A 26,481-nucleotide genomic window follows, 5' to 3' on the forward strand; every position below is an offset into this window, starting at 1 on the left:
CATCCTTCGCAGGTGGTCAGGTCTTCAGGAAAAGTAAGTTCTGCTTAGCTATATCAGATTCATAGGTATGAAGTACATGTCTCTGGCAAGGCAAGAATAGTACATTCAAGTCCCAAAGAGATGTGCAACATTAGCATGGACAAGGACCCCAGCTCAGTGGCAGAGTGCACGTTTTGCAAGCAGATAGTCTCAGGTTCAAACCTGGCATTGCCAGGTAAAGGTAAAGGGACCCCTAACCATTAGGTCCAGTCGTGCCCGACTCTGGGTTTGCGATGCTCATCTCGCTTTATTGGTAGAGGGAGCTGGCGTACAGCTTCCGGGTCATGTGGCCAGCATGACTAAGCCGCTTCTGGCGAACCAGAGCAGTGCACAGAAACACAATTTACCTTCCCACCGGAGCAGTACCTATTTATCTACTTGCACTTTGACGTGCTTTCAAACTGCTAGGTTGGCAGGAGCAGGGACCGAGCAACGGGACTCACCCCGTCACGGGGATTCAAACCGCCGACCTTCTGATCGGCAAGTCCTAGGCTCTGTGGTTTAACCCACAGTGCCACCCGCATCCCTCGGCATCACCAGGTAGAGTTGGACAATAACATTCTCTCAAATCCTAGTGTGCTGCCAGTCAGAATAGGTAATACTGAACTATATGGACTAATGGGCTGACTCAACGTACAACAGCTTCCTATATTCTCATTCACACACAACTTTGGGAACCATTTCCCCCCATTAGGAAACTGTGGGGCAAAGTTTGTACACAGCTTGGTTGACTTTTTATAAGGCCATGAGGGTGCATTGCTGGCTATCTCTCAGAGCTATATTCAGAGATGCCAAATGCAGCCTTCCAGGCTTTTCTATCTAGCCTTCCAGTCTCCCTTACAGTATATAAAAATAATTTTCTGGAAGAGTCAACTCAGTACAAGCAAAACATTCCTGTTCGGTTGAGATCAAATCAACCATCACCAGGAAAGGAGCATTGACTTGATATCACCACTGAAAAATAATCTGCTGCATTTCTGAGTTCATTTAGTATAAATTGCAACAGTAGTTTATATCTTCAAACCAAAATAGATGTAGAAAAATTGGTTCACCTTACATTTCAAACAGACGGTTCTTGATATATGTTCCTGAGCTGCTGTTTACATCATGGAGAAAGAACATGGAACAGGTCCAATGGCAAAACTCCACATTTTTGACTGATGATAATAGAACGCAGCTGTACTCTGGCCCATCTATGAATGGAGATAATTTATCATTCATCCTTTCGTTTAAAAAGAAAGTGTGTTTAAATAATTTTTGTCCTTTGAAAGAATGATTCGCCAAATGTACAAGCTGAGGCAACATATCTGCTTCTCTGGAACAGGGAAGAAGGAGTGGAGAGTATTCTCTTGAGGACAGAAAATCAGGGCCCTCTCATGCATGTGTAGCTTGGAGGATGAGGGCTTTAGGGTGCGGTGGCCAGACTTGTCAAATTAGTGTATTCATAATGTAGATACCTTTCCAAACCTATCTCCTTGCCATTTCTTATTTATTGAGAAGAAATGGGTATGACCAGTACTGATAGAAAACAGCAGTGCAAGGAGTAGATTAACCAGGGCTCTCCATGGTCAATATTATAAATCATAAATGGGAGTCTCATGTTATGCAACATCCCACAAGCTGATATACTAGTTGCTTGTTAATATAAATAGGGTAAGTGGGGTTCCCCCACTGCCCAATCACTTTTCAACTTGCAAGTCTTGTTGCAAGCATTATTCAAACTAATTTTAAATCTGAGAGCTCAACTTGCATGCATCAGCCAATGGCATCCAGGTAACTCACAACTTCCACAGAATTGGGCCTACAGCATGGCTCCTAGTGTATTTGAAATGGGCACCTGAGCCATAAGTGCTAGATTTCTCCATTATTTAGAAGAGTCAAGGCTTATTAAAACTGTGTCCAGACTATATCACTTTAGAATGCAGGTGGGGGCTCAAGTGACTGAAATATTTCTCTCTGCGAAAGATTTCTGCCACTTAAAAAAACCAAGGTATCAGTGGAAGCAGTTTTGCATAGTCATCTTGTTCTTAGCATTCTGGGAAGGGGCTTATGATGTGTAAGGGGTTTTGGTTTGTGGAGAGTCAGAGAACTTAGAATTCAATTACATAGGCTGTGTACGAATAATGCAGTTAAAGCACATTCTTCTTCCAAAAATAGTCCTGGGAAGTATAGTTTAAGGGTGTTGGGAATTGTAGTTTTATGAGGCTGTGGGGCTGTGTAGTGGGGGGCAGGCTGGAAAGGGGAAGCAGGAAAGTAATGTCAAATTTCAGGAAGCTCAGCCCCCTTACCTCTTGTTTTTCGAAGGCTATGGGGACATGGATGATTTGGCTAAAATTAGGAGGGGTCAAGTCAGGAGGTGAGACTTGAGGACGTCGTTAATGGTCTCATACCTTCTCTTCCACTAATAAGGAGGCTGGAAGAAACTGTGGACAGCTGTGAAATAGGGGTAGGGGAAAGCAGTAGATTGAACCATAGCTGTCTACTAGGCAAAGCAGTGGGGTGTTTGGGATAAAGAAGAAAAAGAGGATTATTATTTTTTATGTGTCTTGAAGTTTTAGGAACTTTTGTTTATGTCTGCTATAATACAAGGCTCTGAATATTACTGCAAGGCACAATCACTTATCAGGCTAAGAAAGTTATACCCGTTTGGTTACAAATTGAATTATGAGATGCTCTGTTGCCAAAAATAAAAGCTGAGTATAAGATTTTGGCAAAATGCACTTTCAACATCAGGCATGAATCAGTCAAACATGAAAGAAATCTTTCACAATGAAACCCAGAAGATTTACAGGGGCAAGCAGGGCTTTCTCCCTTTTTACAGTCCAAACTTGTAGATTTATTCCCTTTAATACATGAGTCAGAACAAAATAGGGCACAGAAGTTGTCTGGGAGCCAGGCTGTGACTTAGTGGTGAAAAGGATTTTTGTCAAAAGGCACACCTGATAGATTGCCTGTGAAAATGAGCCAGAAGGAACAGGATCAGAACACTCTGTTCTAGAGTCATGTATGGCTTGTACAGCAGGCATAAGCAAACTCGGCCCTCCAGATGTTTTGGGACTACAACTCCCATCATCCCTAGCTAACAGGACCAGTGGTCAGGGATGATGGGAGTTGTAGTCCCAAAGCATCTGGAGGGCCGAGTTTGCCTATGCCTGTTGTACAGGTTGCCTACAGTAAGAAAAGGCTTGCCTAGTGGTTAGAGGAAGGTATTCAAAATGCTCCCATCTTTCTGTGTGTTCACACGTACACAGATCAGGAAGCCAAAATATACTGTGACTACATCATTCAGTGGTAACCAACATGGTACTTTCTGTGGCAGTCACAGAAGGTCTCCATAAATATCCCCTCGAAAATCCACAACACACAAGAGTCTATTTCCTCTTCCTGATCAGTCCTTGTTTGCATTGGTTCAATCTCTTCAGCCGCCACTTGAGCCAATCACCAGCCAATCACTGCATCCAGATTCAGATGTGGGCAGAAGCTGCAGAACCATTCCAGGCTTTCTTTTTTGCCTGTGTCTGTCTCTTGACACCTTCTCTTCCTGAGCTCCGATTGCCATGTTTTGTGGGGAGGTATCTGTGAGGGTGAGGGGCTGGTTTTGTTGTGTGCTGACAAGGAGGAGGAGGAGGAGGAGGAGGAGGAGGAGGAGGAGGAGGAGGAGGAGGAGTCATTTCCCACCCCCTCAGCCTTCCAGAACTGCCCTGCCTCTGGTCAGCTTGGCCGCAAGTCTTTTTCACGGCAGGAAAAAACATGCTGGTGTGGCTTCTTGACCACTCTTGTTGTGTTTGTTTTGTGAACTTTTTGCCTCTTTCTTGTCCTTATTCGTTTGTCGTGTTGTTTCCCCATCCCTGCTTATAGAATTGTATAACCACCCCCCCAAGGGTCATCAAGTCCAACTACCTTCAGTGCAGGTATCCAGCCCACAGCCGTACCTGTGGGGGCTTGAACCACCAACCCTCTGGTGAACAGACACATTAACCCATAATTTATTAAATAAATAAATACATAAATAATCATTCATTCATTCATTCATTCATTCCCTGGGAGCACACCCTAATAAAATGTACTGCAGAGGCCTAAGCCAACAACAGCCATTTTGTGACTGGTGCCCACTGTGCTTCCTCAAAATTACAAATACGTCCACTGGCCTCAAAATTTTGGTGACACTGGTGTAATTTCATATCTCCTCCTAAACAGCACTCCAGTTGGACTGGAGCCTATGTTTTTAAAAAATTAAATGCTCACAAGTCCTCTTAGAAAAGGTTGATGTAGAAATTGATTTATACTGCTATGCAGTGCTTCAGACTATGTTAATATGAAGAAAATATGTGCAAAGAAGCACAGTTCAGCATTTACTTACCCTTACTTCCAGGTATTACCAGATTACTGCCGTGATTAGTCTCCAAAAGGTAAATGGGAGGACAATACAAATGGCAATTGAATGTTTGTAGTATTGGGCTTCTTGGCAGAAATATTACTCGGTTAAACGTACATCTGCTGGGGGGGGGGGGGATGAACTCCCCTTGGCCATGAATGCCTATTTTTCCAAGAGAGCTTGAAATGGGCCTAAAATATTATTAGACTAATGATTAAATGAGGTGTGTGGAGACATGAAGGTCTTGCTCTTCTAAATACATAAGGGAGGAGTGGAAGTGGCTAGAGGCGGGATAGATCTCAGAACTGAATGCCCGTTAGCTCTAATGAGAATTACTCATTTAATTCCTTCATGTTCCATGTGGGAGATGAGGGTCCCTGTGCTGTAAAGCAAAAGAATCGTGGTGACCCACTTACTGAACAATGTGACCTTAGCTGCACCTGGGGGACATCTTCAATGAGTCTGTAAACATAACTGTAGAATGTACTTAACAGCTCAGCACACATGGAAATTGTATAAGCAGAAATAGCCTTATTCCTACTCTTAAAACAGTTTTATTTTTTAATGGTATGAGGGCAATTCGAAAGCACCTCGGCCTCATATGAAGCACAAGATTTTGGAGTTTAGTGAAATGTAGTTGGGTACTAATGATGTAAATCATGTCCTTATGTTTCTGCATTTTGTAGGATTTATGTCATGTGCCAAACTATTTTTTTATAGATCATTGTACATTTGTGGAGGTTACTTTTCTCTGTTAGATCAAAATTCACGAACATGTAGGAAAAAAAGAAAATATATGTGTAGGTGGCAGCCTGGGTATGTGGATGTGTGGGTGTGCTAAATAGTTGATTTGAAATACTACATTTGAGTGCAACCCAGTTGGCAGCACAGTTTGCCTCAATTCTTTATCCTCTTATATAACTGAATGTGCTGTAATTGGCATAAGTCTCTTATGAGTAAGTTGGTTGCACCTGGAGTGGATGTGAGTCACCAGAAGCCATTCATTTAAATGCCTCAGAGCATCATCTTAAAACTGCATGTCTGTGCCGTGGTCCAGGCCAACTGAAAACTCCTGGACAGGCTTTCACAAAGTGTAAAAAAGCACACATAGATGTCTATTTGCTATCAAACATTAATGACACTATAGGAGCCAACTCATAGGAGCTGAGGTCACTTTGGGCCCCCAAATAAAATATTTGAGGGGACGGGTGTCCCCCCCCAAAAAAAGTTGATGGGCATTGCCATTCAATTGGTGTGTGTGTGCTGCATCTTGTGATCAATTATGTGGGGCAGGGCTTACCTGCCGCCCCCCCCCCCAATATTTTATTCAAGTTGGCACCCCTGAATGGCACCTTCTTCTGAGTGATGCTTTGTGGCAAAAAAAATTGGCCAAGCCAAATAATGAATTATGCCCTTGTCACTTTCATCCTGACTAACTGACAGACGTAGAATGCTTTTGGTTCATTTGTGTAAAAGAAAGATAAGCACGCACGCGCACACACACACACGTGCACACACTACTATTACTACAGTGGTACCTCGGGTTAAGTACTTAATTCGTTCCGGAGGTCCGTACTTAACCTGAAACTGTTCTTAACCTGAAGCACCACTTTAGCTAATGGGGCCTCCTGCGGCCGCCGCGCCACAGAAAGCACGATTTCTGTTCTCATCCTGAAGCAAAGTTCTTAACCTGAAGCACTATTTCTGGCTTAGTGGAGTGTGTAACCTGAAGCGTATATAACCTGAAGCGTATGTAACCCAAGGTACCACTGTATTCATTTAAAAAAATAGAACAATTTACAGCAGTTGTACATAAAACCATACAACAGGAACCATACAAAAATGTTAAAATCAACAATAAGCATTTATGAGAAGATGTAGTCTTAATTGCCTGTATAAGCCTGCTGGAATAGAAAAGTTTTCAAGAGGCATTTAAAAGTTGACCCAGAAGGCGCCTGCTGAATCTCTATTGGCAGAGTACTCCAGTACTGGACTGATGACACTCAAGGCTCAGTTCCTTGTTGCTGTCAAATGAGCCTTGCCAACTTGGGGAAATGACCAGTGCATTGTATCCATCAGCACCAGCTGATAGACTTCGCCTTCAATAATCTAAGCTTTTTCTTTCTTGAGCACTATTATCTAACTGCCTAATATCTCTCGTTTCCATTAAAGTCAAACTCCAGCATTTAAAAAACTGTTTATCTGGAACTTTCACTTATGCTTCTTGAACTATAGTTAACACAAATCAGCTCTTCTGCACCAACTATGTACCTCAGTTATTTAAACAAAAGTTTGCTCATGTAATAAAGCTCAAAAATGGTTCCTTCTGTCGTGCCTTTTTTTAAAAAAAGAAAACATACGAGTCACATATAAAGGGGAAATGCTTACTGTAAGGCAGGTATAAAAGCCTTTTAAATATATTACAATTATTTTAGAAAGAGATCTAAGGTCAAATACTTGTCTTCCAGTTCAGAAACACTTTTGTTATTGCTGTCGAAAACATGAAGCAGAACAAATTATTTGGATGCTAAGGTTTAGGTCCGTATAGTTAAAGCCACGGTTTTCCCAGTAATGATGTATGGAAGTGAGAGCTGGACCATAAAGAAGGCTGATTGCCGAAGAATTGATGCTTTTGAATTATGGTGCTGGAGGAGACTCTTGAGAGTCCCATGGACTGCAAGAAGATCAAACCTATCCATTCTGAAGGAAATCAGCTCTGAGTGCTCACTGGATGGAGAGATCGTGAAGCTGAGGCTCCAATACTTTGACCACCTCATGAGAAGAGAAGACTCCCTGGAAAAGACCCTGATGTTGGGAAAGATTGAGGGCACAAGGAGAAGGGGACAACAGAGGACGAGATGGTTGGACAGTGTTCTCGAAGCTACAAACATGAGTCTGACCAAACTGCGGGAGGCAGTGGAAGACAGGAGTGCCTGGTGTGCTCTGGTCCATGGGTTCACGAAGAATCAGACACGACTAAATGACTAAACAACAACAACAAAAGGTTTAGGTTATATTGTATGAGCTACTGAACTAAAAACGTAAGACTTCTGCTCATCTTGCCCAGCATTCTGTTCTCACATTGGCCAGCCAGAGACTGTTACTGGCTCTGACAGTGGAAGTAGAACACACAAACCATGGCTAACAACCACTGATAGCCTTACCCTCTATGAATTTGTCAAACCCTCATCATCATTTTGTCCTTTGCCTCGGGCAGCAAAATTTATTGGGCTGCCATTAGGCCCTTCCCTCCCATGCTCACCTTCCTTCCTTCCTTCCTTCCTTCCTTCCTTCCTTCCTTCCTTCCTTCCTTTTTCTTTCTTTCTTTTGGTAGCAGGGCATGGCATAGGCCTCTATGTCCTGCCCTTTGACTGGAAAGGTACCTCCAGGCAGCTCCATTCAAACATAATTGACATAGATGCTCACCTCCTAGCTCTCTCCTTGATTTGTGGTCTGAGTGGTGGTTGCTCTCCATCAAAAGTACTCTGATCTGTTCAAAGATTTGAGGTGCTCAGGAGACTAATGCACCCAAGCCTTAATGCTGACCCCATTGTTTAGCTAATGGTGAAGAGCCTTTCCGAGACCTAGATGAACTATAGTGGCAATATTATTTTATCCATCCGTTGGCAGGATTTGGTGAACCTTTCTGTTATCTATTTGTGTACTTGTCTGATGTTCTCAATTTTTCTCCTCTAATGGGTTCTGCCGAGACGAAAGCTGGAGTGTTTTTCCGGCTCGGGATGGTAGCTCCCGCAGCCCTCATGAAAACCAATATGTGTTTAACATCTAAACATAAAACAGTAGATGAAAAGGTTGAGGAAGAGATAAACAGAGACAGATGGCACAGATCTAATTAATAAAAAGAAAACCACAAACAGGGGACTGAATCTATACTACTGATTTCACGTCTAATTTAATTAAGAAAAGAAGTTTCCATGAGTTTAGCTACTGCTAGGAAATTATACATGGGAGGGAGACAGGAGGTAAGCAGAGGGGGAGGGGAGGAGGTTTGCTTAACATCTCCACCTTTTCCTTTCTGTCAAAGCTCATATATTTTGTTGGAGTTGAAAGGCACTCCACTCTTTGGCAGACATTTTGCTGGCTAGTGAGTGAATATACAAGTGATTAAGGAATTCTAGAGGCAACATTGAGAAAGAAAGCTTTAAAAGCCAAAGTCCAAGTATATAACCTAAGATTGGAATAGGGCGGTATAAGAGGGCCATGGCCTAATGCAAGAGATGGCTACAAAGGGCTAAATTACATGATGCTGATCATATCTCGAGAGAGGTGTTTCATTAAAAGCAGCTGCATAGGGGCATGATTTGGACTGAAGCCATTGTACAGCAAGAGCTTTACCGCCTTCCTCCCATTCTGTTTGTCTAATTTAAATTCGTTCTCCCTCCCCAAGCTAGTAGCTGCAAAGGGGGAAAAGAACAGACACCTGTGTACAGGTGCCCTCGTTGTACTCTTTCCTATGCTGGCCACTTGTGTATTGAAGAAGCAGCATTACCAAGGATAAGGCATTGATCTGCATTAAAATGTACACATGGAAATTTATATGTATAGATGCAAAGTCAGAAATTATTATTATTATTATTATTATTCAGAGAATACTTTTATAGCATCATGTGGTTCAGATATAATAGTTTAAATTAGTATAATTTAAGCAGAAATACATTGGACCATGTCTTCAACCCTTCACCTTGTCCTAGTCACAACTGGAATCTCATCTGCCCACTATATACTGTCCCAAGTGCTCCAAGGTGGTCGATTTAATTTAAAAAATGTATGGTATCTTTTTATGCATTACTGGAATAGCAAGGTGTGTAGTGCAACTATATACTTTGATTAGGTACTATATGATTAGCCACAGGCTATGTCTCTGATTCCCTAGCCACTAGTTTCCCTTGTATTTGTATTTATTCTGTATTGTTTATGTGATATTGTTTATTCTGTTTTGCTTAATTTATAAAATTCATTTCTTTTTCTCTTCTCCTGTTTTTCCCCTCATTTCTTGTAACATAAATAAGTAAATTAGCACATGCAAGTTGAATTTTAAAAAATCAGGGGAGAACAAGATGGACTTTGCTTGATGCCTGAAATATAAGAGCTCCATAATTTGATCACCACCACAGAAAACTGTTGTCATCTAACCACTCCAAGACACTCGGAAAAGAGAACCCAAACATGGTTCCTTTCAATGCTAGCACCACCTTTATTAAAGTCGTCAATGGGGAGGGGAGGGCTACTTTTCACAGGTATACAAAAGGAGCCTGAGTAGTTATGTTTGCATGAGACGTCCTGTAAACAGTTCATAAGAAGACCCATAACAATTGATGGATGGCACAGTTAAGGCCATGGTCATAAAAAAAAAATTCTTTCTGTCAGCATGTATATATTTTAATTGGTATGTAAGATGTTAGGTCTTGTATATCTGTTAAACAATGCACAACAATAATGCCAAAATTGAAATATGCCTGGATGCCAATTCTCACAGATAAACTGGTCAGCTAAGAAGAACTCCAAATTACCCTAGGAGTGCAAATGGAATGGTAAACATTATCACCAGGTAAAAAAGTAAGGCTTCCGCAGGGCTGCAGTAAGTAAAGATTGTTACATCTTCTGGTATTAATCATAATAAGTGCTTTATCTCCGCCTGTCATGTTTAGTTTCTGCATGCAATTTACCTCTCAAGAAAGCTGTTCACGGTATCAGTCAGGCTTATCTCAGAACTTATAGTCTTCAAGTGCCTAAATGTATTTCCACCAGAGTTCCCACAGTTAATGCGACAAAAGCCGACATAAGTGCTATTTTAAGACCATGCTGCATCCCTTTACAAAAAACAGGGTTGCTTAGATTCTGACCACTCCTATCAGTTGAGGAGGAGGAAGGAAAAAACCCTCCTAGATTCCCAAACCAAACTATAGCTTCAGTGCAACTCTGCAGTTTGCTGTGACTGCCCATGTGTCTTTCTGCTTCCCCTTCCATTTTAACTTGACACAAATTAAACTTCAGACATTCCGTTTTCTCTCCAACACAGTGCTGTGACTGGCAACATGCTTGCAAAATCTGCTCAAATGTGATGATTATTTGTCAAGTAGTAACAGTTGGTTGAAAAGCCTATAACTAACTATTGTTATTGGGGGAAGGGACAATCTAGACTCTGTGGTTCTCAACCTGTGGCTCCCCAGATGTTGTTGGACTACAACTCCCATCATCCCTGAGCTCTGGCTTTGCTAGCTAGGGGTGATGGGAATTGTAGTTCAACAACATCTGGGAACCCACAGGTTGAGAAAGGCCGAAAGAGTCAATACAGTTTCTCAAGATCCAGTCACCAGAGTGTCAAGTAGGCAGTGTTATTCGCAACACCCCTTGCACACTGCCAGCCATCACCACCAACATCTGCACTGGAAACACTATCCATGTGCTTGGATGATGTGGGAAAGGGCTCTGTTTGCTTCTCAGGTGAAGAAGCTCTCTACATGTCCATCAGCAGCCATGGAGAACTCTTTCAGTTTTGCTTTAATTCTGCAAAGCTCTAGCATGCACCACCCACTTGCCTGGACAAATTTAATTTGGTTCAGTCTGGTTAATTTGGATTCTCTAACTTGTTATAGTCAATAAATATAACCTGTTTACCCAAAAATATTTCTCTCTCGACTCATTGGTGTGTTGGCAAATCTCTCTCATATCCCCAGTGGCACAATGTGTCAGTGCACCTGGTTGTTAACTAGAAGGTTGCTGCTTTGTGGCTGCCCAAGGAGGCTGAGGGCAGGATTCCTGCATTGCAGGGGGTTGTTAAAAGTGACCCTTGGAATCCCTTCCAGCTCTGCAATACTATGAAAGAGCCACTTTTGATAAGCTAAGCTGATGAAAATTCAGCACAGTCTAAAAATACAGTGTTCATCTTGGTATTCTGTTTGGGGAAGGGCCTTAGCTCAGTAGTGGAGAATATGCTTTGTAAGCAACCGTCCACCAATGAGGGTGAGCAGACTAATACATCAGGCTCAGGGAAGCGGGTGGTGCTGTGGGCTTGCCTATTGGAAGGTTGGCAGTTCGAATCCCCACAACAGGGTGAGCTCCTGTTGCTCTGTCCCAGCTCCTGCCAACCTTGCAGTTCGAAAGCACGCCAGTGCAAGTAGATAAATAGGTACCACTGCAGCAGGAAGGTAAACAGCATTTCCATGCGCTCTGGCTTCCATCATGGTGTTCCGATGCTCCAGAAGTGGTTAAGTCATGCTGGCCACATGACCCGGAAAGCTGTCTGCAGACAAACGCTGGCTCCCTCAGCCTGAAAACGAGATGAGTGCCACAACCCCAGAGTCGCCTTTGACTGGACTTAACCATCCAGGGGTCCTTTACCTTTATCTCAGGCTCAGGCTCTGGCACCGAAAGGTAGGAATGGGAGATATTTCTGCCTGAAACTCTGGAGGGCTGCTTCCAGCCAGTGTAGACAGTAGTGAGCTAGCAATGATCAAACTCTGTAAAAGGCAGCTTCCTATGCTCCTATTACGTTTCTGCCAAAATAATACGGAGAGACAGTTTGAAATATTAACCAGCTTATAATATTCCATGCTACATGATCCTATTGCAGCATAATATTCTTATGATCTTGTAATAATCCACTCTAATTAAGCTTCCATGAGAATATTAAAATGTAATCCATACGAACGCTGGATGTTGTATATAGCAGTGACTGAAGCAGCTCTTACTTGGAGCCAGACTTCATTCTGCAGTCTTTAAATGGTTTGGACGAAGATATAAAGACAAATTGTATTGCACGTCCAAATATAATATAGTAGGACTAGTTTAATTTAAAATTCTTATGTTACAACACGAATGGTATCATAAATATTGCCAAATGTAAATGATGATGAAAGTAAAACATTTTTGGTGCTATCCAAATAAATATACAATTCTTAAGATGGTGACATTTGCAGTAGCAGCAACCAGGCCACGATAGATATGTTTTTAAAAAGCAAAAGCAAAAATATTGCTGTAATCATTTTCTGAAATTGACACAATGAGAGTTTTAAAACTCTCCCCTGCATATATATATTTGGATTATCTTTATTTTAACATTCTAATAGTAACATAAATGTAATTAATATTGTAATGGCTTATAGATAAACAGTGAACTTTGCTTAGTCACCAAATATTCACAGTCCTGTTTTATATTACTGCATATGCAAATACTGTTAAATCTGTTTAATCTGTTTGGGGATCCAAACCCTCTAACATATAAACATGCAAAATACTTATATTCCCCCTATTTTAAAATGAAACAAAACTGAAATTGCAATGCACACAATTTGAACACACAGGTTTGTACATACTGTGATGTGGATGGGATTTAAAGTAAAGGCTCATTTCCAAATTGTGATATAGTAAAAGTACGAAAGTTGCTTTGTGGTATGCCGTTCAATGGGAGTGCCCCACTAAATGAAATTGGGTGTTTGTTTCTGAATGTTCAAATGTGCCAGCGGGAATGCACAATGCAAGCTTTTTCCCTTGACAAGGTGCCTGCTAGCAACATCCTTCAGCTGGTGCAGGATTGGCTCAGCATGAGTATCAGAACATGAGCCCTCCTGAATTGGGACCAAAGGTCTAGCTATTCCAATATCCTGTTTCACAGCTACCAATCAGATCCCCTAGGGAAGCCTGCCAGCTGGACCTGGGTGTAACAGCACGCTCCCCATAGGAACTGGTGTCCAAAGGCTTGCTGCCTCCAAGAGTGGAGGTAGAACATAGTTATCATGGCTAGTAGCTGTTGAAAGGAGCCTCTTCAATAGGGTTTCCTCCACAGACATGAGAACCCTGGCCTTTGGAGTAAAGCCTATGCATGCTGAAGAGATTACCTTCCAGTGGTCTGGGAAACGTTGCTGTGTGTGATGTCTGTGTGAGGACAGGTCTAGCCTACTTAGCACTTTGCATGTTTGAGACAGGTGGGTATCGAAGCTTATGGTAGGTCAGTAGGTAGGTAGGTGGTAGATATTTATTCAAAGATATAAAAAAGTTCATACCCAATACAAAGTATTTTTAAATAATACACTAAAATAAAAGAGATGTTTAATATAGAAAGGAACGGAGGCAGAAAGAAGAAGAAGAAAGTAAAAGGGAAATAAAGAAAGGTAGGAAGAGCAAAAGAAGAGAAATGGGGAGGGGAGAAATTAAGAAAGCTAGAGAGATTTCCAGTTCTTTGCCCTGCAGCTAAATATAGTGTTCACTCATTAATAGGGTTGCCATATTTCAAAAAGTGAAAACCTGGACACAAAAATCCTTTCTTTCTTTTTTTGCAAAGTTGGGGAGCTTTTTTAGTTTTGTCCAAAGTTCTAGATAGATAGATGATAGATAGATAGATGATAGATAGATAGATGATAGATAGATAGATAGATAGATAGAGCTATAGAGATATAGAGATAGAGATAGAGATATATAGATATATATATAGATATAGATAGATATAGATATGCAATAGAGATTTTGAGCTAATCTAAAAGGAAATTGCCAGAACCAACACTGCCAACATACAGCCAGATTTTAGTGTTTTCTGTGTTTTCCACCTGGACACCGACTACAGTATTCTGGCTAGGGAATTATGGATGTATGGCAACCCTACTCATTAACTTCCAATCATCCTTCTACAAGCTGATATTTTTTAAATCTTCACGTCCATATATTACAAATTTATTTCATGTTTCACACAAAAAGTCCATAGGAAGTTTCCAACCTTTAATAAATGTCAGTGGTGATTTTTCTATCATTAAACATGTCCAATAATTTTATCAACCATTCCTCTATAGTACGTAAGTGCTTAGGACACTTCCAAATGGACTGTTTATTTGCACCAGATTCGGAAGTTGGCTCACACTTTCTAGTGCAATGATCCCATCACTTTTCTAACTGTAAAAAGTTAGAGAAATACACATAACCACCACCAGCTGGCAATGCCACGTAATCTCCATGCAATCCTCTCAGGATAAATGCTCAATAAATGGGTGGCATTGTACATCCTGCATGGAAGTTTGGTGCAAATGTATCAGCATGAGTGAGTGCTCAATACACAGCCAGTCTGGAAACTTCGTTGCTCCATCACACTGAAATTCTCATAGGCATGCAATGAATACTTCTGCTGCAGCTACATGAGCCATCAGAAAACTTCGGAAAATGTTAGATTTTGATTCCCTTTGATTGCCTGGGGAGGGAGACTGTTCAAGGAATTTAGAACGTGCAGTGGAATATTTAACACACAGTCCTTCTGCTTAATCAAAACAAGAGCAAACTCTAGCTCTGAATATTTGGTTCCTTCAATGAAGCTTTGAAAAGCAATCTAAAAAGTACGTTCAACTAGTAGTGCTTAGATAAAGGCACCCTAAACATGTAATTTGCTCTACATATCTGGCTTCCTAGAAAATGCGAGCGATATTAATATCTAGCATATATTGCTATAATGAGTCAAAACCCATGAGTCAAAATAGGCACCAGTGTATTCCATGGCTGGAAAACAGCATTCCAGAGCTTGACCCACAGATTTCCACAGCTGCCAAGTTTTCTCCACTGAGTAGCAGAAATATCAGATTATCTGCTAGAGCAAATTGAGTGAAGAAGGCAAAGAAACCAAATGTCATAATCAGCAGAGGGGAACACTGCCAGCTTAGCATCGTCTCTGTGTTGTTGCTATTTTGGAAGGCACAAGTTGTGGCAAGACAAACCTTATCTTAGTGGGCAAGCAATTACAGGATTATTGGAAAAGATGTGGGGGATATTTTGGAATAAATGAGGATCACATGGAGACCTTCAAAGAGTTCATATCTGCTGTGCTTAAAAACAGCGCAACTTCAATTGGATATCACGCAGGAGCATAGCATCCTCTCCAGTATTCCAGGATTTTACTGGGTATGTTTGAGATTTTTCTCATCTCAAATGGACTTTTCAGTAAAATTGAGTTAGGCGCAACACAGGAATCAGACCATGGGTCCATCGAGTTCAGTGTTGTCTACACTGACTGGCAACAGCTCACCAGGGAACATTCCTAGTCTTACCTGGAAATGCCAGGAACTGAACACAAGGCCTTCTGTAAGCAAAACAGGTGCTCTATCACTGAGCTATATCTCCCACTTTCCCCCCTAAGGACAAGAGGAAGGGAGGGGAGGGGATTTAAAAATGTTACCCCCCAGTCTCTTAAATGATTCAGCATATGTCCAGTTATGCAAATTCATGAAACAAAAGTCAACCTATGTTGAGTGGAGTGCTTCAGACCTAAGTAGAAGATCAAGGACTGGATTTAGGTTTGATGAGGCCCTAAGCTACTCATCATATGAGTAGGTAATGGGGTCTTTTATATGTCCAGCTGTCCTTTGTCAACAACAAATTGTCTCTGTTTTTTGTGTTGAATATATGCTATATGGTAATTTATGGACCAAGAGGTATCTAAAGCCATTTGCACATGTTGTCACGCAACACTCCATGCAGAATGTAGGCACCCTATATATAGAAATGAGCAAACCAGTGATATTTTAGGGAGCAGGCTAGCAGGCAGGGCCCATTGCTTACATAATAGAAGCCTACAAAACATTGTTGCTGTGTGTAAGTTTTATTTTATTTGGTTTTTTATCTTATATTTTGGAAATGTACATCCAGTTTTTTCCCCTTTAATTTTTTTTTTGGGGGGGGGGCAAGAGAGTGGGGCCCTAAGCTATAGCTTGTTTAGCTTATACAGAAATCCGGCACTGAAAGGTCTTTCTTCTTCAGGGGTTTTCTGGTTTATAAACCAAGTGGGAATTTCATTGTTGTGCATAAGAACCTCTCTCCCCATGGATCCAGACTTTACCAGGATGTCATGTTCAAAGCTCAGCCAAATTTCAAGAGATGTTCGCCAGTCAGCAGAGAGGGTGGAATAGATGGCGATGGATGTCAGTAGTCACATTGCACATGGACTCTTCTGCAAACATTCTTTTGTACCCTGGCTGATATTAGGATCATTAGGTGACGGCATGTTACATTGTACATAAGGCACATATTGTATTTGTGTACAACATTAGCTCTTGCATTTGTTACATTTCTTATAGTTTTCATTGTAGAAGTGAGCTTTAAGTGCCACACATGATTGAAAGGGAGGAGACCAAAGTAAATGGGGTCTAACAAAACATTCCAAAATGATTAGTGAGACTGATGGATACTATCTATTGTTTATTCTGCCTTGAAGTTTAAATAGGCTCACATTCCCCAAGTTTCTAATAATCACTTAGGGTAGAGTAGTTTTGCAAAAAGACAAAGGATATTTTATTTGTGTGTGTTAGCTTTTGGAAATGCGTTGATAGTGCCACAATTTACATGTGCCTTTAAGTTATTAAAGAAAGCCCAAAAACCCAGACGCTTATAACACACGTTCAGCATGAGGTGCCTGTTTAGTATCAACAGATTACATAGGACACATTTTAGCAATATGACTCTTTAGAAGAACAAAAGATATATTTAATAAAATAGAAAGGAATGGGGAATCTGCATAAAATTATTCTTGAGACTAACACATAATGGCATATCTTTACGTATATCATTTGCAAATGTACCATTTCAACTTTACAGGACTCTTCTGGTCTATCAAACAGAACTCTTATGCTGGGAGTTGACACGGAACAAGTCTTGTTTGAGCCCGTAGCCTGGATGACTCCGAAGAGACTGCTTTGGGAGGTGATGGGCTCTCCTCCACCGAAGGAATTTAAGCACAGGCTAGACAGCCATAAGTCAGGAATGCGGCAGGAGGCCAGAATCACTCTAGGCCTGTAGTCGAAAAGGTACTACAGGGATACCTATAGAGGGGGGATTTTTATTTTTGAGAGAGTGCTGTGGGTGCCAGTCATAAAATGGCTGCCAAGGGACTCATGGCATAACCAAAACCTGAAGAAAGTAATCCCAGGACAACCTTGTGTTTTCCACCGTGGGAAGCCAGCTATGTCCTGCTGGTCCTGATTATGGAGCTAGAGCTGTTAAAGACACAAGAACCCTGTTTTCCGCAATGCCAACCCTAAACCAAAGCCTAGACTTCTACCCTGTACCCACTCACCTGGGAGTAAGACCCATAAAACACAGGGACTTACTTCTGAAATAGATAGATATAGCATTGCACTTTAAGTTAACTGCACAATGACTTCTTAATGAGTGCCTGGCCACCAGCTCATTCATTTATGAATCGCTTCCCAATCACAAAGTGATTTACAATATAATGGCATATACAAAAGTTACATGTGTTAAAACAGTTAAAATCTTGACTTGCCTTCAAAACAACATCAGGAAGGAGCCAGCTCAAGCCATTCTCTCCACCAAAGTAACATTATATATTGTTTGGTTGTAAAGCCCTTTGGGTTGCCCTGGATAAAATAAAGTAACTAACAAATAATAATAATAATAATAATAGTGGCCACACCAGGCAAGTTATTTTAGCCCCTAAAGCAGAAAACCCCATGAACATTCCCCACACCCAGTGCCGTTTTACCCATAGGCACCAGCGGTGTGGGGCACCCAGGCGCCGGGCTCTCAGGGGCACCAGGCCAAGAGTCAGGGGCCCAAGAGTTGAGTCCGGGGAAGGGCCTGCCTGTCAGTTGGAGTGCTGCGGTGGGCTCTTCTGCTGTGGGTGGCTCTGCGCCATGAGTTCGGGAGACGTTGAGGCGGCTGGCCAGCTCTGCATTTCTATGCACCTGGGACTGAGCAACTGGGGGGGCACCGGGCAGATCTTTGTCCCTGGCGCCACATATGCTTAAGACAGCCCTGCAGTTCAACAATACTAAGTTATATACCTAACAATTTGTTGCCTTTTTGTGACACCCACAATTTCTGCCTGGGGCCCCCACCTCACTCTGCCTAATGGCTGGAGTAGGACTGGAAGGTGGCCATATGAATCTCTTGGGAGAGAGCATTTCAAAGTGCTATGGACACTATAGAAAAAGCCCTACTTCTTGCAGAGAAGTAGCCTTTGTGTGAGACCAAATGTGAAGCAGGCCTTGGGGTCTGCATCTCAACCCTCAGAACCTCCTGACCTTGCTGCTCTTTGTTCAGCTGTCTGGGTGCTGTTGAAACTGGACTTAGGCCAGTCAGCCTTTCGAAGAAAGGGTGCCTTGAGCTAGGAGACTGACCTCTGAATAGGAGAACACATTGCCATCCTATTACTATATTTGGCTCCTATAGCTGGCTGTGGTAAAGTTATCGCCCCTGAACATACAGAGTTCTTTCTCCACAGCCAACAAGCACAATGTCCCCATACACACAAAAGACTGTGTCTTGCACTAGCACTTTATTTCTTTTTTTCCTTTGGTCAACATTTAAAAGGAATTAAAAACAACAGCAGCTTGGAGGCCATCTATACTTTTTACTTTTACTCCCCCCTCCTGCCAAATATGAGAAGGTTAATTAATGAATCCAAGTTGTTTAGATTTCGCAGCAGCTACAAAGACGTATGTTGTGAATAGCTGATAAGTTGCATGATCAATAGCTGACAGAACATCTCCCAGCTGCTTTGTCAGGAAGAAAAATAATCAACAAATGACCTAAGTAGTCGACATTCAGTGGAAATACACTGAGATGTGCCCAGTCTTGGTATTTTTAAACAGCTTTAAGGATGGTGGTTCAGCTATCATAGCAAAACTATCAACCACTCTGAAATGAAAATTTCAATGTGTAACAATAATGATGCCTGCGATGTGTAGTTTCATTGACTCATGTTGCTTAGCTCTGCTATGACTCTTCAGTAAATCCTGTGCTGGTTGCTGAACTACTGCAAAACAGTAAGCACAAAAGAAAAGAGATTTAGCTTTAAACTGAGGCATTTCCTAGGTAACCACAGCATGAGGTTATTTCAAAATTAATTTGCTTTGCATCCCTAAAGACTGGATAACTTTTGGCAGCCAAGACTAAGATTATTTTGTGGCTGCAGTTTTCAGAGTTCCACTTTATTTCTTATATGTCTTTACATTTTGATTAGCAAACTTGCCATCTGTTATTCTTTGCAAAAGAATTCTTTTTGCTGCATGAATTTAATTTAGCCTAGGATAACATTGGACAATTCACGTTTATTAAAAGATAATAGTTTAGAAAACAGATGTCTCCAAGGTATTTGCTCTAATAGCATAGCCAGAATGGTGCCTACATCATTTTCAAATAAAGCATTTAACATCTGTCCAGAAAGCCCTCATATTCAGTTCATTTTTACACAATAATTTATGCACTTTCCTAAGATTTAGTATGGCTGAATATTTATTAACCTCTGAAAATCAATTAAATATATACTTTCAGAAGGTTTGACACAACATTTTATTTTTTTCTTTCTTTCCGTGAAAATAAATCCCAGATATGTATATATTATTCAAAAAGAAAAGAAGAATAGCTTAAAAGCAAGAAAAAAGGTGCAATTTCCATTTCCAAAATAAACCTCAAAATGAATGAATGATTAATGTTTACTTGAGAAAATATAATTGTAAAAACTTTCAAGGTGCACAAAAATACTCTTAATCTGGTTAATGATAGTGCTGCAAATGATCCTTAACAATTCTTCACATTTATTAAAAGTTAAATGAAAAATACTATACTATTATACTATTAAATACTAACAGAAAATGTTTTTGAGGGCTGTTGTTTTCTTAGTGCCTTTTTGTTTTGTGATCATGATAGCAAAGTTGCTGTGTTCAGTATTTTTAAAATACTTCTGATTTATAGTACTGTACAAAATGTTTTGCACATTTGTACATACACATATATGAATATAAAGAATCAATATCATCCCTTCCTCCCAAGAGACTGCCAGGAATTTAATTGAGTTAAAATGAATGTTCTTATCACAAGCCACAAAAGATCTTCCCTTCCTACTTTTGTTCATGACAGAGTTCAGGACCACCTCCCCATGGGTAACTCTACCTCCCCCCACTTCAGATACTAACCTGGAGTCCTGGACATCATGCCTTCCAATCATTAAATGAGCTGAGCAATGTTTTATTACAGATCTCATGTGGCTGAGCTTAGCGGGGCTTTTAAGTGCTCCCGGGTATGCCGTGCTTACGCAAGTTATTTTCTGCTGTGGATTGTTGATGCTGCCACAGAATGACAGAGTGATGTGCCTTGAATTCCAATGAGGAGCAATGGTGTTTTGTTTTGGGGTCTCCCCCCTGCAACACCAAATAAAGAGTGAGTACTTTGAAAAGTCTTTGTTACTCAAGTTGTGCTGTGTGTTTCGGATTTTAGGAGGCCTCCAAATTGAAAAAGGCTTGAAGATGCTAGGCAATTTTGATTGTAAGCAATGTGTGAGGGAAGCAATTTTATCATGGCAAGGGCCAGTTCTTTCAGAAATTTATTTTAAAGTGCAGGTTTCAAAAATCTAAAGCTGGAGCTGTACTGGACAGAGGAGGGGGATATATGTAAAAGTGAATTATAAGAAGCAAAACCTGGAGGAATAAATTACATCAAAGGTAGAGCTTCTTGGGCTTTCTGTGGATTATTGTTTTTTCCTGACCTTGTGCTGACAATTCAGATGGATTCATAAGCAACTAGGTGGCCTAGCAATTTGATGCATGTGTTTTCACACACTGCTTTAAGTGATTAAATCCTTTCAGTGCGTCCTAGCCATCTGCTGCTTTGGGGCTGATATACTTGGATGCACTGACTTCCCCTTTTCTAACAGTGATGCTCAGATCCTTACTACTTAGCGAGTGTGTATGAAGCAGATTTTAAAAGATCCAGCCCTGATTAGCGCAGTTAGCCCGTTAACGCTACATATTTACAGTGGATTATTGGAAGGGAAGTAGGGGTTAAGTCAGTAGGTCTCTCGCTTTCCCCAGGGGTTAACCTGGCAGGCTGTCTGGCACACACAGGAGGGCTGACAGGTAGCAGGATTTGTCTAAGCAGTGTGCATGAGAGCCAACAAGGAAAACTGAATGCTCTGGATTAGTTTTGGATTATGTTGTCAGAGTGAAGCCTGATGGACAAACTGCAGAGGAATAAAATGCAATCTGTTTGGGAAGAGAGACGGTGTGCATAGCGTTCATTTTTCAAAAATGGCAAGAGAAATCATTAATAATTTGTAAATCTGTGTCCATTAACTTTTCTCTTTGTTATCCCAAAGACAGCCTTTTGAACATGAGTCTGCCACTGTTCTATATCTTGTCTTCTTTAGTGACAGATGGCAAGAGAAAGATGGGTTTTTTAATACATAAATATGTTGGAAGCCTCCATTTGAACACCTGTAGTCCCCTTTGGGGGAAATGGCAACTCTTCCTTTATTTCAAGGGAAATGAGGCAACCTTTGATTTGTATATTTTGCATTCTTTTTAAAACTTATTTTTCAAAAGCATATGCCGTAATCCTTTTTGGGGGATTTATTTTTTTATAATGCAAAGGATAGTGATTAAAGCTAGCCTTGATTCATTCATTCTACTAGTTGCTTCATTATGGGAAGTTAGATCACAAGAGTTCTGCATGATCTAATGTGAAATATGCACAGGACAAACTCAAGTTTGTTTTTGTGGAAGACTGGTGCCATTTTTCATTAAAATAGTGTTTACCCTTCCAACAGTCAAGCGTTATTGCACTTTTCCTGGTAAAAATGTCCATCTTTGTCCTTTGAAGTGACAGAGGGAACCAGTGAAAAATAATCCCTTGCAAATATTTATAAACCTGTTATCGGTTTCTCGTTGCCTGCAAGTTTTTTAATGGGAATGCTATGTGCTTTCAATTCAAGTCACTCTTTACGTACTATTTCTGCCAGATAGCTTTAAATTCTGTATGAAATTTATTTTATGAATTTGAGCCGCTTTCATTCTGTTTTATTATTTTTTTGTAAACTGCTTTGAGGTTTGTTTGTTTTTATAAACAAAACTGGAGTATGCATTTGGAAATAAATAAAGCATGATCTTACAAAAAGAAGACTATTTAAATCGTATAAGAACCCCCAGCCATTTTAAAATGAAAATAATTAAGCAATATGAAATCATTCAAAGTCTAAAATAATGTGACCTTTTAATAAGAATGGATTAGCTCTTTTATGCTTAACATAGCAAATATGTTCAATGAATATATAATCTTTGAGTCAAAATCCTTGAATAACCATATGGGTATTTCCTTCTGTCAACTAACTTGAAATACTTAGCAAATTATATATAATGCATCAGAAACAACCTACAGACAGAAGAGTTGCAAAGACAATACCCACAGAAAACTCAAGGCACAACTAAATTAGGCAGAAGAACTTCTTGGGATGGGGCAAATTGAAGTCAATTCAGTTCACATTTAAAGGCAAATTTGCACTTTTCAAATCAAAATGCAAACTGAAACATAACTCACACTTATCCAAATTTTCCAATGTAGTTCTCAAACCCAACAATGCTTATAAAAATACATAAATTAGGGGAAAGTGCACCTAAAAATGAATATATTAGTGAAAACAACACAGAAGGATACATTACATTAGTTGATTGCGGAAATGTATACATTAGTCAAACTGTATATAAAATTAGTTGCTTGTGGAAATGTATACATTAGTCAAAATGTATATAAAAATGTACATTGAAGGAAATTGTACTAAAATACCAATACATTTTCATTAGGAATATATATATATATATATATATATATATATATATATATATATATCCCCACATTCCACTGAAATTAATAGGATTTCTTTATAAATCATGCATATATAATTGTGATATGCCAATTAATCTGGACCCAAAAACCTATAATCTATGAGCATTCAAAAACCTTTGCTTAAAAACCCAAGTTTGTTTGTTTGCTTTAAACAACACATTGTTTCACACTTGTCTTAATTTGCCCTTGAGCATTTTTCTCCCCCCCCCCCCTGCAATTTATGTTAACATCTGATGCTTGTTTATGCAGAAGAGGTGATGTATTTGTAATGCAAATGAACATTCTGTCCAGTGTAAGTTTTACATTTGCATTTCAAATCTGACAGGCAAGTCCACATTGATATATTTGCTGCTGGATCTAATATTGGAAATGTCTGTTCTCCTATACGGTTTACAGTTAAGCAGAAGCAGTTTGAGATTTTAAAAAAAATAAATATCTGGAAGATCCAGAAATAATTTACTGCTGTTTCCTGAGGAAAAGAAAGAGACAGTGCAGATGGTTTAGAAACATAAAGTAACTATTTCTTGTCAGGTAGTGTGACCTTTCTTCATAGACAGCAAATTCCACTGTCCCTTACGCAAGGCAAGCAAATATGACAAAACCATGGTCTTTTTTCCTCAACTGGGAACAGGAACACAGGAGAGAATCGTTTAACCCAAGTCCAGCCAGTATTTTTACACTGCTAATTCCTGGCTTTAGTAAATTCTTCACCAAGGTAAAAGAATAGCTGCTGGCCACAGGGAGCGGGGTGTAATTAGCAAAATACAGCTCCAGAGTTGGGAAGGGGAGGTTTCCAGAACTGCACTGGGTTATGAGGTAATCAAACCAGAAAAAGATGTATCTTTTGCAGGCGGGGGTGAGGTGAGCAGAGCATGAGGCAGGCGGTTGGTTCTATGCTGCAGAGGGAGTTAGATGTGATGCTTGGGGTCTCTTGGAATTGGAGGCTGCAGCAATGGTAGGAACAGGACCCTCTTGAGATGTGACTGCTTTGCATGTTCTCCATCCAGACTCGGGCTGTATAGATGTGTAAAGAAACCATATTTCATAAAGTCACCACAGACTCGGCTGTGCCTCATTGTCCCAAAAGGGAACGCAGGCCTTGGTAAGCAGGCCTGCAACCCCTGGAATCTTGCACAGCTCATGGAGAATGGGGTAGCTTGTAACAATACTTTCTCTGCCTGTGAAATAGATAAAAAAGGTAAAAGGTAAAGGACCCCTGAGCGGTTAAGTCCAGTCAAAGGCGACTATGGGGTTGCGACGCTGATCTTGCTTTCAGGCCAAGGGAACCGGTGTCTGTCCGCAGACAGCTTTCCAGGTCAAGGGGCCAGCATGACGAAACCGCTTCTGGCACAACGGAACACCATGAAAAGTGCCAGAGCACACGGAAATGCCATTTACCTTCCCACCACAGTGGTACCTATTTATCTACTTGTATTGGTGTGCTTTTGAACTGCTAGGAGCAACAGGAGCTCACCCTGTCATGTGGATTCGAACCGCCAACCTTCTGATCAGTAGTTTAGACCACAGCGCCACCCGCATCCCTTTTGATTGTCCTGATTGACGTTTAGCTATTGACTGTGTGAAGCTGTACCTCCTTTTGCCTGTCTTGGCTCTTCCAACACATTTATAAATTTTGATATATGTTTATATGTTTTTAGTGTTGTATTTTGTTATGTCCTGCCTATTTTATTGTTCTGCTTGAAATGAAAGGCAGTATACAAATGATTTTTAATATATAAATGAACATAAACATTCTTCTAGTGGAAGAAGGTGAGAAAGTGATTTTCACTTATCGATTAGACTTTGATGCCTAAACTTTGTTTTTGGGTTTCTCATATTAATATAATAACCAGCATGAGATAATCTTGCCATAATTGATTTATTTTCTTCTTGAGGACTTCTTTTGGCTTCAGAGGATGCCACTGCAAGACCAGGAATAATGATGAATACTTCAGAAAAAATAATGCTTTTAACGTGGATTTCTCCAGACACCATTTTCAACTTGCAATAGTTTATGACAACTTTCAATATAAATCCAAATAAGGGGGGAAGTTAATAACTCAAACGGTACTTAAAGTAACTTCAGCACTGAAGACTGAGTAAATGCCAACCACTTAGTGGAATAGGGAGGGGAGTTTATTTAATACCCTGGCAGACCGTGGTATGAATGAAAAGATGAACTACAGCTTTTCATGCCTTGCTATCCAGTGGAATGAAATTATTTTAGTGAATTGTGTCAATTCCCTTAGCAGGCATAAGAGTCCTTTATTTAAGAACCTCTAAATGGCACATGAGGGAAAATAAGTACCATCGTACCTAGAAGATACAAAGCAATAAGTCTGAAACTTTTTTTTCCAATTCACACTTCAAAGATACAATTTCTCTTCTCTGCTCATGATCCTGAAGTTCATAAGAAAGAGCAATATGGTCATTAAGAATGGGATTATGGGCATTCTACATTCTTGGAGCAGAATAAAGAGCAAAGAGTGGCAGTCTAAATAAATTCACTAGGTCAATCTTATGTCCAACTTAGTTCTATGGGTCTTATTCCTCATAATTGTTTATAGGATTGTAACCTATGGCTGTTGTCCAGCAACTTTGTACAATCAGGTGTATTCTAGTACTTTTCTATGATTAGGAGGAAACTCCACAAGTGCAAAAGGATTCTGCAGACAGGACAATGAACCATACTCATTGTGTATAATTATTTTTAAATATAATAAGAACACTCAACCTTGGAAAAGTCGGTTAATTGTCTGATGAATGATATTCATTTCAAACATCGGTTAGGTAAGATCTTCAGAAGCCCATATAGACAACTCTCTTATAGGCTTCAGTTGCAGTATTTGCTGTCATTTATGTAAAGTGATGCATAGAGCACTGGTGTGTGGAGAAAATGAGTCTGGAGGCAAGATTCCACACACCCAGCCCAGCCCAAACATCAGCACCCTGTTCTTAAGGTGCAACGTTAGGTGGCATTTTGACAATGGGGTGGGGGGGACAAAGGCATGAACAGGTGTGAAATATGAGGTGTATGGATCAGTGGCACAAATTGCACTCCCAATACCCATCAAGCGCCATTGTTTTGTACATAATGCTCCAGAATGAGGGAATTAAGCACTGCCCTTATTCTGATTTGCCTTCATAATTAGATGTTGAGTAATCCCGTGCCAAAATCTGTCCTCCAGTTTCCCAAAAAGTTTTCTCCCCCACACAAGAGGCTTCTATCTTCTGCCACATTCACAGTGTGGTTTAAAATTACTTTATAATTCCAGCCGCCACTCTGGGCGGCTTCTTCTAACAGTCTGGTAGTTGTTCTTCTCTTTGACGTCTGGTGGGAGGGCATTCCACAGGATGGGTGCCACTACCGAGAAAGCCCTCTGCCTGGTTCCCTGTAACTTGGCTTTTCGCAGTGAGGGAACCGCCTGAAGGCCCTTGGT

At 40.5% G+C, this 26,481-nt stretch overlaps 1 protein-coding gene and 1 long non-coding RNA gene across 13 annotated transcripts in view; one reads left to right on the forward strand and one right to left on the reverse strand.

Moving 5' to 3' along the window:
- Positions 1-16,789: 16,789 nt before the first annotated feature.
- On the reverse strand, positions 16,790-20,424 carry LOC114604019 (uncharacterized). Its single transcript, XR_003708202.2, has 2 exons — positions 20,341-20,424; positions 16,790-19,181 (listed from the first exon to the last, which is right to left on the reverse strand). It is a non-coding gene; the product is annotated as an uncharacterized LOC114604019 (long non-coding RNA).
- Positions 20,425-20,445: 21 nt separating this feature from the next.
- LOC144328854 (uncharacterized) overlaps positions 20,446-26,481 on the forward strand; it is a 71,598-nt gene continuing 65,562 nt past the window's right edge. For 6 of the 12 annotated variants that reach the window (XR_013394149.1, XR_013394151.1, XR_013394153.1 and 3 more), the window contains exon 1: positions 20,449-20,584. Coding sequence is in view for 3 of the 12 variants with exons in the window: in XM_077933924.1 (XP_077790050.1) it covers positions 20,539-20,584 (46 nt within the window). In the remaining 9 variants the exon portion in view is untranslated. Of the gene's footprint in view, positions 20,585-26,481 lie in introns of all 12 variants that reach the window. The other 6 variants (XR_013394150.1, XR_013394148.1, XR_013394152.1 and 3 more) reach the window with 2 other exon arrangements.

Source organism: Podarcis muralis, chromosome 9, assembly GCF_964188315.1.
Source record: "Podarcis muralis chromosome 9, rPodMur119.hap1.1, whole genome shotgun sequence".
NCBI lineage: Eukaryota > Metazoa > Chordata > Lepidosauria > Squamata > Lacertidae > Podarcis > Podarcis muralis.